Source organism: Cyprinodon variegatus, unplaced genomic scaffold (assembly GCF_000732505.1).
Source record: "Cyprinodon variegatus isolate N-32 unplaced genomic scaffold, C_variegatus-1.0 Scaffold1082, whole genome shotgun sequence".
NCBI lineage: Eukaryota > Metazoa > Chordata > Actinopteri > Cyprinodontiformes > Cyprinodontidae > Cyprinodon > Cyprinodon variegatus.
The window spans coordinates 106,160-122,808 of record NW_015151535.1 but is presented as its reverse complement, the minus strand read 5'-3'; the positions used below and the strand labels follow the sequence as shown (position 1 = coordinate 122,808).

General features: G+C 36.9%; 1 protein-coding gene across 1 annotated transcript in view; it reads right to left on the bottom strand.

Moving 5' to 3' along the window:
• Window positions 1–16,649, bottom strand: part of LOC107101336 (cGMP-dependent protein kinase 1-like) — a 63,004-nt gene that overhangs the window by 3,424 nt on the left and 42,931 nt on the right. Inside the window, exons 4-11 of the mRNA XM_015400212.1 lie at window positions 10,637–10,742; window positions 10,351–10,414; window positions 10,191–10,268; window positions 10,008–10,102; window positions 9,569–9,634; window positions 7,917–7,991; window positions 2,754–2,850; window positions 593–732 (exon numbers count right to left, since the gene is read on the bottom strand). Coding sequence (XP_015255698.1) covers window positions 593–732; window positions 2,754–2,850; window positions 7,917–7,991; window positions 9,569–9,634; window positions 10,008–10,102; window positions 10,191–10,268; window positions 10,351–10,414; window positions 10,637–10,742 — 721 coding nt within the window. The remainder of the gene's footprint in view (window positions 1–592; window positions 733–2,753; window positions 2,851–7,916; window positions 7,992–9,568; window positions 9,635–10,007; window positions 10,103–10,190; window positions 10,269–10,350; window positions 10,415–10,636; window positions 10,743–16,649) is intronic.

The following is a 16,649-nucleotide window of genomic DNA, read 5'->3' as shown; positions in this document are numbered from 1 at the left end:
CCTCCAGATAAAATAACTAATACTAGATTTAAGGGTTTGTTCACACCAGGGATGTTATGAGGTATTCATGTTGGATCTGGACCAAAAGTTTATCCTAAGCTTATCTTTTTTGCTTGGTGTGATTTGTGCTTACATTATTCATTTAGCAAGTGAACTTGTCATGATCCTGCCCTTTGTGGGCTTCTGTTTTAGTTTCTTTTTAAGTCTGTAGTTACAATTTGATTTATGTCATTCTGTGTAGTTGCTTTCTTTTACTTTTCTTGTTATATTTAAGCAGTGTTGTATTTTTTGAGTTGCTCTCTGTTGCCCCCTTCTGCCAGTCTCCTTTCCTTTAGCTCCTTCTAGTTACTTGTGTTTACACCTGCTCCCTATCAGCTAAATAATCCTCCAATTGTTACTGGTTTGAATGTATTCATACCTGTACTACTGTAAATGGCCAAGAGAGGGGAAATCAATCTGGTCCATTTATAGCAGATTAAACAAGAAAGATATAAATCCACCCTGAATTTTCTGAAGTTGAATTACTTCTATCAGGACATGGTTTTACTACATAACTTAGCAAATTAAAGATAAAGACTCAGAATATTCTGACCTGACGATGAAGTCTGAGTGCGCCTCAGTCATAATGTGTTTCTCTGCGCGGATGTGCTCCTGCTGCCTCGTGTCCACAATATGACGTTTCTTCAGAATCTTCATTGCAAATGTTTTAGCTTCCTCATTCTTCAGTTGCACCTGAAATACAAAATTTCTTTAGTCTTCAATGTTATAAGGTTTATAGAACAGATTGCTAAAGGTATACCTATGCCTACGGGCATCATAATGTGGTATCATTGCTATCCAGCACTTGGTGCTAACATGACATTGCATTTTTTTGTGACATGATGGGAAATAAATTAGATGTTGGTTATGCTTTCTAAAGCTTTCTCACCTGATAAACATTTTCTTTTATTCCTCTTAACATCATATTTCATTTTGCATGGAATTTCGACTGAGTTGTTAATTTTGTTAGTATAATAAAAAACAAAATGCAACCAAGTGTTTTGCGTTTGGTTGTTATTGACGAAGCAAATGATTAAATTATGATTAACCTTTTTTTTATATCCTGATATTAACACTTGTCATTTTATTCAAGACACATTCAGGTCTTTAACAGAAACATTCACCTTGAGCTCTCAAATATTACATTTTTTAAAATAATTTTATAACGACTGGATTAGCTGTAAAGATATTTCCCACCTCTTTTTTTGTTCCCGTCAGATTTTCCTTGCTCTTTAAAAATCCCTCAAATTGTTACATTTCAGCTCGAAATAAATAATAAATAAATAGCATTTTCTGATTGTTACAATATCTGTGCATGTATAGAAATTATGCTATTCTAAGTTCTGGTTCTGCACTGTCAGAATCTTAGAGCTGTGTCTAGTATTATTATTTATTATTTATTTTATATTAAACTGTTAAACTGTGCTTATTTTAGAAACATCAGTCGTTTCTACAAGTTTAAAGTGCCAATAGTATGTTTTAGTGATAGTATGGTCTACATGAGGACTGCTTAGGCTGTAAACACCTCACTGTGCTTCTTATAGTTCATGACATAATCCTCTATTCCTGGACGGATTCTCCATGTCAGGTTATCTGAGCTCCAGTTCCAACCCATGACCCTCTTATTCTGCCAACAGTGATGGAAAAACAGGGAACTGAAGATGGGTTTCCACTCATGGAGCAGATTGACCTGCAGCTACCTTTAGTAACTAAGGTTTTACTGACATGTTTGGAAACTTACCTCTTTTATTAGATAAAGGAATTTTTTGATTAGTAGCATTAAATGCTCACCTTTAATATTTATTTAAATATTTCACTGTGATACCAGGAAATCCCCCAAAAAAGTTGTTCTGGAATATATAGGTTTACATTACAGTAAAGGCAGTAAAAGAAGCTGTATGTTGTAACTCTAAAACAGTCATATTCTTAGTACAGATGATGTCATTAGGGATCCGGTGAGGTCAGACAGGCGCTCCACAGCCAGAGGTCAACTTCTTTCTCACAGCACAGTTTTAAACTCACAACAACTAAAAATACCTCAGGAGGAGATCCCGAGCCTGGAATCCAATCTGTTTTTGGTTAAACCCGCAGGGCTTTCCCTTATACCAACAGTAAGCTCCAACCCCGCCTCCTGCAGTAGGGAAACCCAACTCCTTGAGCTGCAATGCGTCAAAAAGCTCCCCCCTCCATCCGTCTACCTCTAACTGAATATCCCTACACCTGTTCTGGTCAAGGACTGCAGGTCTATGATCTCTGAAGCACATGAGGACTTTTCTTTAGTTACAAGCAATGATTTACTAGAAACATAGCACAGTTACTCAGAGCTTCTCAATCCTGGTCCTCAAATACTACTGCCCTACATATTTCTGGCATCTCTCTGTTGAAAGACACCTGATTAAAATGACTGTAAGATCTCCTCAGCAGCCATCCAGTGCTGCAGAAGCCTCTTAATCACTGATTTGTGTCATTCAGCTGTGCAACATGCAGGGTTGTGATGTTATATTGTTTCTGTTTAAATATAATGGAATTGAATAACTGGTTTCAAACTTTGAAGTGGTTTATTTTTCCTGAAACCTTCTGAAACTTGTTCAACATCAGTCATAGTGGAGAAGATTTTTCTTGCTTCTAGAAACTTATATCTCACCAGATCAGATTTTAGGTTTAAGCTCCTGTTAGCTGCATTAGAGAGTCACTGACAAAAGCTTGAGACGTACCAGCTCAACTCGTCCAAATCCTCCCACTCCCAGAGTATCAATGATGTTGAAGTCATCAAGCTTTAGGCTGGAGAAGAAGGCATTCTCAGCTTCGTATCTGGAAAGTTAAAAAACAAAATCACGTCATGACAAATCCTGAACAAAAGTACCGTTCTGACGGAGAGTTTGTTTGGATAAAGTCTGTCCAGTGAATGGAAGACCCTGCTGTCTTACCTGCAGGACTTAACCACATGGAAGAATGGAAATTTCTTGGAGGTCTGGATGGAGAAGGAGGTGATGGGGAAGGAGTGAGAAGAAGGAGAAGGAAGGCTGGGGAGGCGTTCCTGCTTCCGCCTCACTGGGGTGGGAAGCAACTCTCTCATGTTCAAGTTGTGTTCAATAAATTGAATAATAAAAAAAAAGTGCTCTTGCTGAGCAGAGAGGCTGAACCAGCCTTTAATCGGTTGATGGATATATTAAGGAGTGAAACCTAATGTACAGGATCCAGATTATTTTCTCACTGGTCTTCAGCAGAAAAATATGTTTTTAGTCACAGGCATAAAGACACAAAATCTTAGAACCTCACGAGAAAGTTCGGCAGAGCGTCTGTAACAGAGCCTTCTCAAAGGATGAGCTCCACGTCCAGTTTACATTGTGTGGACAGCACTGATGGCAGTGGTGGACCTGCAGAGTTCTGCTGTGGAGGTACCGGCCGGGCGGTGATTTTGCCGGATCCTCCAGAGGTTTGTGCATAAGGCTAGTGAGAAGAGGCTGGTCCTGAAGTGAACAAACTGCTGTCAGAATCCAGGAAAAACTGAGAACAGCATCACCTCCGAACAAATCACTTTACTTTTTTCTGACCGACGCACAAAAAGAAAGAAAGAAGGCCGAGGTGGGACAGTTAAACTGAGGACACTTCAATGACTGTACCCTAGACCCTGAGATGTTAGTCCTTTCTGCAGCGGTTGACTCCTGCAGGCTGGCATCGAGAGGACAGCCTGAATAGTGGGAGTTGCTGCTGCTAATGGGTATTTTTAGGAGGTGGGAAACATTGCTCTAAGGTTGAGCTGCTAAAGGAAGGTCAGTTATTAAAGAGGTTGGCTCAGTGTCAGGAGACAGGAGCACAGACTGTCCAGACCTAAAAAAGCAAAGGATTCCCAGGTTTCATTTTCTATCAGAGTTCCTCAAAGCTTTCTGACCTGTTCTGTATCCAGGGATCAACATTAGGATTGAGTTTATCGTTTTCCTTAATGGGAAAGAGGTTCTTTCACATCAACATACAACATATTATCTACCTCACATTACTAAGGACTAATAGTCACTAAACTCTAGTTAAATCAAGAATCTACAGGCCATTTACTGCGCACTATTGTCCTAATATTTCCATATCTCCTCAAAGGAACCATCTGTGAGCCGACAAAGTTAGACAAATTGTCAAATAATCTAAAGTAAAGCAAGCCACAAAATCAAGTCGCTTGGTTTTCACAAGATCCTAAATCAGACTTTCCTTACCTAAAATGACCAATTAAAAAAGTCCTACAATAAATTATTTATTCAGAGTATATTAAACAAGAAAGAAAGATTTTTGCTTATCTTTAGTCAAGTTGACACCCCAGCAAATGTAGCTTTAGATCAGTCTGCATTGTTCAGAGAAATTACAAAAAATATATACCAACACGACACAGTATTCTGCAAAATCTCCTTTTAATACATGCAAACACGTGTCCTGTATCTCTCCAGACCACATCTGTCTTCCCTTCATCTCACGCTCCATCTCTCTCATACAACGTATCATTAAAATGTCTATACTGTAATGCAGTTGGATGAAATATATGATGTAACCTCATAAAATGGACAATTTCTTCTAAGTAGCAACAATTGTGGTCATTTAGAGAAAAACTAGGTTTGGATAACAGCTGATTTTTTGCGTTACACTTTTACATCAAGTCTGAAGCACTCATAAAAATTGTTCCTACCTGAGGGAAGATTAGAAATGGAAGAAAATAGTGAATGTGACATTTTCTCCAAGATCACTCGTACAGATGATTAAAGATCAGATCTGTTCGTAAGAACGCTTCTTGCAAGAGACCAAGCCAATTTAAAATCAAACCACTTTAAAAAGAGTAGGTACTATCTAAAATGCTGAATAAAAATGTTTAAGATGAAGAAATAATGCAATAAAATAAAAAAAAATGAAATCAGGAAAATAAAAAACAGAAAGTTATAAAATAAAATAAAATGAAGAACTTATACCAGGTCAAAGCTCAAAAAGGAAACAAGAGGGTCATTGGAAAGGATCGAACTGCAAAGTAGAGATGTTTATTCGGAATGCAAAAGGTCATGTATGACAGGATATTAGCACAAACATCTACTATTAAGCATAGTGAATGTGGCATATTGACTGGTCCATATACTTAAGCCAAACAATTTTAAAGTAAAAACTGAGTTAAAGGTTAGGAGAAGAAGTTTTTGAATACTTATACCCTTGCTATGTTGTAAGTTAGAAATCACGGAGGGGTCTGAAAAAGTCATTGTAGGTGAATGTCTACTGTGAGAGACTTAATCTAACAAAAAATATATCAAGAAAATACAATATATGATTTTGTTTTTACTATTTATTTGTATAATAGTCTAAACCATTATCTCTACTTGATACTGTATACCTAGGGTACTGAGAGCTGTTGGGAATTGTGAAGAAATCTCAGAAGAAGAGTGGGCTAAACAGTTTAAGATACTGTCATCATACCTTTATGTTTTGATAATGTTTCCCATATTTCTATATTGGGACTGGCAAACAAAGCCTCTTCAGTTCTACATGCAGGACCAGACTGATTCCAGGAAGAAGTGGAATCAGGTTTCTGGCTACTGTTGGCCTGTATTCAAATAGTCTAAAATAAGGCGACGGTAAGAAAGAGATAAAGAGCTCATTACAAATAAAAAGTACACAATGATAAGAAAGACCAGCAGAGTAAAAATAATAATGTTTAAAAAGGTTAAATAAAGGGAGACTGGAGACAAGATACAGAATTTAAAATGTTTTGTTTGTTTTTTTGAAGTATTGTTTTTTTTTTCGGTTTCTTGTAAAGTTTAGATTGTTGGTGTGTTTTTATAATATTTTTTTTATATAACAAAAAAAAAAAAACTTCCTTCAAAAGGATGCATAAAGTTTAAATTGAACAAATAGGGATTTCTAAAGTTTTCTCTGCTGTCAGCGGGTATTTATAAAACTTACAAAATAATTCTGCCAATTAAGAATTAACATAATCTCTTCCTGTTTCCTTTAGCCAGCTTAAATTTATAAATAAAACTCAGATTTTTGAATAGAACAAAGTTTAACGAATACACAGCACTAAAGGACAAATGCACACTCAGGTTTCACTGTTTTTTGTTTACCACCATGACAACAGCTGTGACAGACAGCTAGCATCTGGTTTATGAATGTGTGTGTGCGTGTGTGTGTGTGTGTGTGTGTGTGTGTGCCATATCAAATCTATACCATAAGAGGAAACATAAGAGTATCAAGCTACATGGTGTCACATGACTTGAAGTCAAATGACCCTCAAATGTTACTGTATGTCGGCTTGTTTACAGCATGAGCTAAATCCTGATTGGATGAATGTCTACTGCCCACAAATGCCTCTAAAAGTTTCCGTTTCTCCACCTGTTTGTGGCTAAATTACATTGAAACTTTTTCAAAGACAATCATTGACGTATTTGATGATTACATGAAAATAAAATAATTGTATTTTAAATGTCCAAAATATGAATATTTAATATATATGAACCTTTTAAGGTGACATTTATAGAAAGTAAATTTTTAAAAAGAACAGAGAAATAATTCAATTACAGTTTATTTTAAAATTATAAATAATCCATTGATTAATATTGTTCCTAATTATTACGGTTATTTCTTTTTATCTTTGGAACATATGATTAAAAAAGCTTAAAAAACTAAATTTAAATTTCAAGTTGCGGGAATATGCTTTCTCTAGTTAGATCAGGAAAAAAAAGTCTCCTAATGAGTCATGCTTTTTTTTAAATCGAGGCTTAAATGTGAATGACTTTATACATAATACTTTGGAAGACTGTCCACTTACCCTAAGGGACCTTAAAAAAATTGTGAATAAATGCAACAGAGAAAGGTTGAATTTCAAATATATATATATATATTTATAGAAATATCTGATTTTCTTTTTTTTTCTTTTATTTTGTTGCATTTCATATCCATTTGATTTGTTTATTCAACTATTTATGAAAAGAAATTTAGGCATTAAGCTATATATTGTTTTTTTCTGAAATTATTCCTAATTATGGAAAGATTGGTCCTAGTTCCTATTCTAAATGGAAGCTGATCTGCTAGAAACATCCCCATATATAAAGTAACTACTAAGAAACATCACAGAGCTCATAGGTTCACACTACTGTCATGGTTTTGGTTCTGTTCAAGTTTTATCTCTGAGTTTTCATTGGTCTTATTTCAATTTTTGAGTTCTATCTATTTCTGATTGTATTTGAGTTCCTAGATATTTCTTGTTTGCCCCCTTGTGTCAGTCTCCTTTTCCCTAGCTCCCTTCTTGCCTCCTCTGTCCACACCTGCTCCCAATCTGCTAATTAGACTGGTCTTTGTTTCTCTCTCCCATATATTCTTCTCCTGTTCAGTCACTCTTTGCTGGTTTGTCGTCATTTTTTGCCCCCTTGTTGTGATTATTCCTGTTTCCCTGTTTTTGTGGATTTATGTTTTGGATTTTTGCTTCTGTTGAACTTTTGCTTAATTAAATCTTAACAGCTTAGTCAGATCAATGAGAAATATTTGGTTTCATTATTGTTCATTATGGTTCATCTTGGCTTTCCTCAAACCTGGTGTGTTTTATAAAACTAACTTGGATATATAGCAACAGGGGATTCAGTAAATATAAAAAAATGTTGGTGTTGCACTTCAAACACTACTAATTTGTCTTGAACCTTTAGAACAGAAAGTAAAATTACCGGTACCTCAGTTTTATGTTTGGAGATATAAAACAACCGCCTGAGTTCAATTCCGGCTGTGTTTTGTCAGTTCTTACTTAACTGCAGTGAATAGATTTGTAAATAATTGTTATATGATAAAATTGGAAGACTTTAATAAAAAGCTTAACTTTTTTTAGCCTACCCCAACCCTTATGATGATGTGACTGAGGAACCTACTTGGCCTTGACTTCAGCATCCTCGTAGACTTTATTTGAGACGTCATCCAGTCCACCAATCAGATGCTTGAATGAGCTGAAGGAACAAAAGGGATTGACTCATTAGATACTTTTACTACAATAAATACCAGCATGAGGCTTTAGTCTCTCCTGGAACACCTGGTCTGACCAGACCATGGTGACAAGTTAAAAGTGGTCCCAAATACAGATGTCGCTGGAGATTAGTCCTGATAGTTGGTTGGTGTTTGTGCAAAGACAAACACAATACTCTCTAAGATATGAAGTAACTAGACTGGACTGGGACCGCTTTGAACCACGCAACGTTTCTGAGAAGGTTCAGCAGTCTTAAGGTAAATCAATTAGAATGTTGTAGACAGAGCTTCCAAGAGTAACGAGTAACATTTGTTTTAAAAATTTAAGGAATAGAAAGTACAGTACAGATACTCGTGTGAAAATGTAATAAGTAGAAGTCAGAAGTAGGAAGAAAAATAAGTAATGGATGAAAGTATAGATACCTAAAAAGTGTACTTAAGTACAGTAACAAAGTATTTGTACTTTTTTACTTGACACCTCTGCAGGTTAGGGACTGCAAATGAATTGAAATTGCAGTTGCAAGCCAGTGGATAACTGCAGATGTTCTGATAAGTTGTTGGAAGCTTTAAATGTAGCCTCATGTTTGCACCAAGAATATCTGTTCCTACACAGACAGGAACAGATACTAATATGAAATAACAGGTTATGCAGTTTATTAAGAAAGCCAGCAGAGAGCAGCATCAACCTAACAAACCTGTCATGCCTTTTCCCAAAGTTCAAATCTAATATTTTAAACATGGTCTGTGGAATGATTACACTGAACACAAAGCTGTTGGATGTTTCATTTCTATGCAGCAAATCTAGAAATGTTCTTTTAACTCCTAGGGAATTAAATTCAACACTTTAAAGTGTCTGTATTGGTCCAGACTTGATCAAGTTCAAATTACACTTGAAAATGCAACACTTTTAATAGTTTATTTTTCAGGGTTGAACTTATTTAACATACAGTATATTGTTAAAAGTTAACACGAGTTAACATAGATCATATAGCTGAGTTTGATCAGCATAACAAAGGGGCTCCTATGTGAACACCTTTAATACTTCATCAGTGTGAGTTACGTGTCTTGCCCATGGATACAATGACTGAGCTGAGATTTGAACCAGTGACCCTAAAGGGGGAAGTTGTGGCTTAGTGGTTAGAGCATTGTGTTTGGGTCCTGGAGGCTCTGAGTTCAAGCCCCACAGACTGCCACTCTGACTCCCTGAGCAAGACCCTTAACCTTGCTCCCCCGGTGCCACAGAGTGACAGACCAGAGAGTGAATTTTCCCATTGTGGGAAAAAAAAGGGATTTACATTTAAAGCTGTAGGATGAACTTTGGCATCCTACACCACTACTGCGAAGTCCTCTGAAGTTGTCGTTAGTGCACGAGTTCAAATTTATTCTGGGAGAAACTCTGCTAATTGTTATTTTAAAATTAACCCTGATAAGTGCTGATTCTTGCATACTTAAATTAGATGTTGTATACTTTTAACATAAAACATCAACACTGGAAAATGAAGACGTTTAATTTTGCTGTGTCCAGGCGTGTTAGACTCTTCTGAAACAATGGGGAACTTACTCTCTGTCGATAACCAGGCAGGTAACAGCCTCAAGAGCAATGACGTTGGCTGTTCTCACGTCTTCCCTGAAAACACACATACAGTTATTGAGAACAAACTACAGGATTAACCTCATTCAGAGCACAGAAGAATGTATAATCTGTGATTATTTCAGATGAATAAACATTTTACATTTTCAACACAATTTTTTCTCAAACATGTATGTCTTAGAATTTGAAGAAAGTTAAAAAAAAGATTGTTTATTTATACAATTCATAAAACTAACATGTAGCTCAATGTGAATTCTATGAGTAAGAAATGATCAGATAGTTGGATGGAGGGCTGTACAGGACATTGAAGGCATCAATGAAAAACACATAGATAACATGGAAGGATGGATGGCTGAATGGAGCTAAAAGGTTGAGTGTTGCTAGTTGTCTTGGGGGATCCTGGTCTTACCCTTGGAGCGCTCGCTCTCCAAACCAGTCCCCTCTGCCCAGCTCCCTCAGGTGAATTGGCTCCTGATTAACTAAATCCCCCTGAGTCACGTTCACCTGGCAAGGAGCATGTTTGTAGATCAGGTCTCCTTAGAATATATAATGTTGATAGCATCGAGGCAGAGGAGGAGAAGGGTAGACTAACCTTCCCCTTGCTGATGATGAAAAAGGTGTCGCCGCGTGCGCCCTGTCGGATGATGTACTCTCCATCATCATAGTGAGTCTGGACACAGACGCAAAGTGTCTGACTAAATGATTCACAGCAAAAGACGAAGAGATTATGATGATTGTGACGATGGACTCACCTCCTCCATGACATCTGCCATTTTACTGAGAGTTTCCTCTGAAAGACCCTTGAAGGTTGGAACACTGTAAAGGCAGAATTCAGTCGTTAATCAGTATTAAATCGTAAATCAAAAAGCCACACTTCAGTTTCTGTCTATGGTTTTTCCTTAAGTTCATGGATACTTTCTGAAAGGTACTGTATAACATTTTATGTTTCTAAAACAGCTTGTACACACCAGCTGAACTTTAGCTACTGACTGTATCTGTGCATACGGTGATGAGATCATATATTTCTTGGATACTCACCTCTTTAGAAAGTCCATATATTCAGAATGTTTGATAAGGCCGGTTCTCATCATGATGGTCTGAAAGCACTGTCTGTCAATGGCCCACAGCTTCACATGGGTTAGAGCTGAAACATAGTTAGTGCTAAAACAGTCAGAGGGGAAACTTTGAGAGCTGAAAGAGCTTTTACTAAAATACAAAGAGATGAAACAGCATCTGACTTTTAGTTTCTCAATAGTCAGAATTTATTAAAGGTTTCTGATAAATAACTGGATGTGGATTTTTCCTCTTGTAATTGTATGAATTTGTGACAATGTACGTGTTTGTGATTGTTGGCTTCTATATTCATCCATAATTTGCACTAGAGATGCTGACAATCTGAAAGATAAGACCTGAATTAGTGCCACACTGTGTGTGCACAAAACATGCATAGGTGGTCATGGAAACAATGCACATCTCTGAGAATGTGTCAGCTGTTCAAATCTCCAAACCAGGTGTAATCAGGCAGTCAGGTTGACCAACAGAAGAAACTTTATTATGAGCTGAGCTAGATTCACTGAGTTAAGGTTGTTGCTTAGTAACAAATTCTAGTCCATTTAACAGCAGCTGACTTTGTTATTTAATGAACAAACACTGGACCTTGGTTTCACATCCCTCATTTAACACTGCTATAAACATTAAGGGGTACTTATCTCTGTAAGGATAATTTTAACCCCTTGGTGACATCTACAATCTGAGATCTGCCGAGATCCATCAAAGTCACAGACACTAAAAGAAACCCCAGCTCAGATAGAGAAATGCTGCAAAATGGAAGCTGGTTTCATCCCCCGAGTGAGCAGCTTGGTCAGAGAAAAACACTTCAGGCACAGATTAAACAACTGGTTTTATTTGCAAATCAAAGAATTATCGATGAAACTCAGATCACTTTATTACACATTCTCTCCCTCTTTCTGGTAATGACAGTTTTGTGTTTTACAGAGTGATACAGTGATGCAGAGATTATTTTGGGTTGGTTCAGATGTTGCAGCTTTGTGATCTACACGAGGAGTTGCAGCCTGAAGCTAAACAGCCAAACAAGTCTTGACGCCTTACAATGGAGTCAAACTAGAGAAATTGAGCCTGAAATTACAATAAAATCCACTGATCCTCCCTGTCTGTGACAGAGAGGATCAGGTCTCTCTGAGGCCTCCGTTTTATGTGGAGACACCACGCATCCACAGTGACGCAGGTTCATTTCCCTAGACAAACAGAACCGAGGACAGGGGATCAAGAAATAACTGTGACTGTAACACAGTGGAATCTTCATCCTTCAGAGGAATATTTGATATTTCACTTTGCAGTATAAAGTCCTTCAACTATGAAAAATCTGAAATGAAATCTAAAAAACCCTGCCTGAATCAGATAGAGGGAAGACATTAGAAAGAGAAGGAAAAGCAGAGCAGAGGCAAGCAAATAATAAAGGAATGATAATTAGAAAAAATGTAACTTAAATTAGGATAATGGAGCAATGAAATACTAGCATAGTTATAAACTACATGAGAAAAGAAATGAATCAATTTAAAAACTAGAGACCAAACATTATGGTCATTGAGATAAATGTAAAAACGGAGATCATGCTTGTAAACAGAGATGACAAGAAAAAGCCCATAAACAAAAAGAAACTATAAAAAGAGAAAATGGTATTTAAAAAGACACAGTTTATGAAAACATTGAAAACGAAGACAAAAAAATTCTAGGATAACTGAGGAAAGTCCTCACAAATGCACAAAGGTAATCCAAACATATCATATCCCATAATCTATAACAGGTCCACAGACAGACCTCGCTGCCATGGTAACAAGGCATCCACCTAAAGTTAGAGGCAGTTACTGTGGAGACGAAGAATCTAAGAAACTTTCTGTACTTTAAAGATGTTTGTGTGGAGATATACTGCAGTTCTGACAGAACACCAACATTTTATTTCTAACAGTGAGGATAGTCTTCTGATTCTGTCACTGCAGGGCCTCCAAGCTGCAGGACATGGAGTGAAAAAGTGTTTCTGAGGTTAAATGAGAGTGTTTTGTTGTTGTTTTTCATGCTGCGTGAAAGTCCGGAAGCCAAAACATTCGTGTGTAAAGCTTAAACTGTGTCTTTGAGTTGACTGAAATTTTAGCAAGTGTGAAGATGAGAGAGAGACTCAGCCCGGTTATAAATAAACTGTGTGTAGATATATTGATGTTATGTCAATGTGATATCAAATTAATAATACAGGCTGAACACATAAAGCTATTATCTGAGAGCCATAAATGGAATTTTTCAAATATAGCACTATTTAACTAGAATGTAAAAAAAAATAAAAATAGAAAGCTGAAAAAGGAAACATTCGACTGTAGTGTTTTAGTTCTTCTATTAGCTTCTGGTTTTGAAGCCACTCAGTGGACTGTAAATGTTTGGCTCTCTGGATGGCTGTCAATCAGCAGTGTCTTACTTAGCTCCCGATCTCTCTAATCAAAAATTTAAAAGCTGTAACCCATTAAAAATGTACAAAGCTAAGTCTGTTCGCTTCCACTCAAAAATAACATAACAAATCAAGGGAAAAAATGCATTTAGGCAATCTGATTGTCACCATAGAAACACATTAGTAAAATCCAGTTAGGATAATATGGGTCATTATAACAGTAGGCTATACTTAAAACGGCATGAACTATTCTAGTTCTCTTTATTATAGTTGGTATTTAGACAGAGAGAGTCTTGGTATTGTAGTCTGAATTAACCCATTAAAGTAATACTAAATGCAAAAAAAATTCCTGGATTGCAGTACATTAGAAAAAAAAATATCACAATGAAGGAATCCTGGTGTGATTCTCTAATGATGTAAACCAACCAGGTTTGTTCCTGCCTCTTTCATGTTCTTGGTTCCGTTTCAGTTTTCTATTTGAGTTTTCATTGGTCTCATTTCTAGTTGGTGTTATTCTACAGTAGTTGTTTTTTAATTGTATTTCAGTTCTTATGTATTTCTTGTTTACCCTTTGTTGCCCTCTTGTTTCAGTCTTCTTTCCCCTTGCTCCCTACTAGATTCTTCTGTCCACACCTGCTCCCAATCTGCTGATTAGCCTAGTCTTTGTTCTGTTTGGCAGTTATACTCCTCCTCTTCAGTTACTGTTTGCTGGTTTCTCTTCATACCTCGCTCTTCATGTGTGTTTTTCCTGACATGTCCTGTTTTTTGGTTTGCTGTATTTTGTTTTTCAAATTTACCTTCTGTTGCCTTTGATCTAGTGATGTTATAAGATGAGCCGAGGCTTCGAAGCGTGTGTCGAATAGTGGAGGGTGGGTTTCCGTGAGCCGTGTATCGAAGCTTGCTTTATTTGGGGGAGGAGCCAAAATAAATCACGTCCATAGCCTCGCAAGCCCAACATACCACGTGCTTTGGGAAGTGGTTCAGCTCACCCGGAACTTTGGCAGGCATTTAAACAGCCTCAGTATTCAGTCAAGATGTGGGATTTTATGTTGCGGTCAGTTGGATAGAATTTGGATAGATTCTAAGAATAGATAAGTTGGAAGAACAACCAACCCAGTTGGTTAAGACTAGTTTGGTTAGATTAAACAATGTAATGATCAAAATCTGAGCAAGCCACTGATTACAGTTTTAACATAGGTGTTAAGCAATATTGCTTTCTGGGAGGATGCCTCCTTGTTAGTGGCGTCAGCTATAAGCCATGAACTTCCATCGGTTTGCCCTAGTGCAAATATAGATTGGGTAAAAACACACAGCCAAATTAGAAACAAGCACTTTCACTTTCTGCTTGAGCTTATTTCTCTAAAATAGCAGTAAAACAGTGTACCTTATATGATTTTTCTCTTCTAAGACATTTTGCACACACAAAAAACTTACAAAAGATTTTATCATACAGACCAATGATTAAAAATTTCAAAGGAACTTAACTGAAAAAAACAAACAAGAAAAAAAATTACAAAGAAATCCCAGATTACATTACTAACTGAAGTTATGCACTCTACCAGTAGGTGGTGATATGTTCACATGAAGCTTCATGAACTGTGGGGATGGTTCATCTCACCATCACTACTTTGATCTACATTAAATCAGCAAAAACTAATCTCTGCCTCCTTGCCTCTGCATTTGGGTCCTCTTCAAAGCTCCACACAACCTGACACCCAACAGCAGTGAAAACACTGTAGATATCAGGTCTGCTAAAGATAAATCCTTACCAACTGTTGGTTTTTTTTGTATCATGAAACATGTTTTCTGTTGTACCATCAGTTACAGTCAAGCAGTGGATGTTTAATTTTCATTGATGAATTTTAACTGAGCTCAATATGGAATCCAATTCTTTCATTGTTACATTACTTATGTCACCAAGGGTGTAGGTTTGATTTCAACTTAGGTAAGGGCACTATTGGTCTGATGCCATTGGTCCTATGCAAAAATATGCATGCTCGTTTTTTTATGCTTGACGTGAAAATCAGGGTCTATTTTGTTTAAAGCGAAAAGCAGCATTTCTTGCTACATTTATACAAATGTTATAAGGGCTACACACACTAGAGCATCACCAGCTCTTATGAATGAGGAATTATGACTTTTTTTCCACTTTGAAAAGGTTTGCATTTGAAATTACCAGTGACTAAGACAGAAAGTAAATCTGTGCCTATTTAACAAAATATGGTCTAAATATGTCTGTTATATGTGGATTTATCCTGTTTTTTCTTTTGAAGATATACAATTGTTCAGAGGTAAACAGAGGTAAAATCTACTCTTATCTTTTAAATATTCTCTCTGTATCATAAAACAAAGCAAAATAATACAATCAAGGAACGCCAAATAAATGTATTGTATTTCCATGAGCACAGGAACTAAAACTGGGCATTTAGAATATTAATTTCACTCTAGAAGTCATCTAGGCTGTAGTTACTCTATTTAACCCATATTATGTATTTTATCTTGCTCTGAAACAATTCATCGTAATAATCGATTATTGAAATGTCAACAAATTTAGTAATCGATTAATTGTTAATTGGAGTATAGAGACTCTAAAACATGTCTTTAGCTTACAGAGTGACCAAGTTACAGCAGGAATTATATCAAAATTGTAAATAAATATATAAACACTTTACATTTTAGATAAAAACTGTTTTTGTCTGTCAATATTCTCGATCCAGAACCCCTCTACTGCTGCCACGAAGCTGTATTGTAAAATATAAATGCTATAGATGTTGTTCACATCTAGCTGTTGGTAGGGACAAGTAGGTCGAGTTTTGGCATTTCTGGTTGGATCAAAGTCAGCCAGTTAATGAAGCCAATATTTTCATTTCTGACAGTCAAAACATGTTAATGCACAAAAACATATTTGTGTTGTCTGTCACTGCACCCATGCCTCTTTCTCACCATATGACAAAGCAAATTTTTTTCCATGAAAGTTGGCAACTGTATTTCATACTTGATAGACATAATGATTATAATATTCATGAGAGCAAACATGGTAAAGAGATTGTGCCAGCTCTTTTGGTAATTTAGCAGATACGGTACTGGGAGAAGCAGGTTAGTGTCAGGACTCCTGTCTGTTTGTTTCTGTGTTTGTCTCCCTTCCTCCACCAGGAGGCGCCTGGTTCTGGTCCGCCTCCTCACACATCTGCTGATGGTTACCTCGTTAACGGAGTGTTCTTAAGCTGCTGACTGCCACTACCTCGACGCCAGAGTGTTTACCAGTTTTGGGTACTCTAGCCAAGCTGAGATTTGCTGAGTCAAACTGAGTTTTTGTCAACCTGAGTCTTAACATTGTTTTTGTCTTTGCCTTTTGGCAGGAAGTCGGACCTTCTCTCCCTGGAAGGATCAACTGAGATTCAAACTGAGCTGGGGATACAAACAGGAGGTTTGGATCCACTTTTCCCCAAGAGGTCGTTTGAGTTTCACACTGAGCAAGGGATTCATGTACATGTACACCACAGCCCGTTCAAGTACCGCAGGAAATCTAAGTGGCAGTCAGCTTCTCCGTTCACCTACAAACAACCGCATTCTGGGTAAACCCTGTTCCGCCCTCCA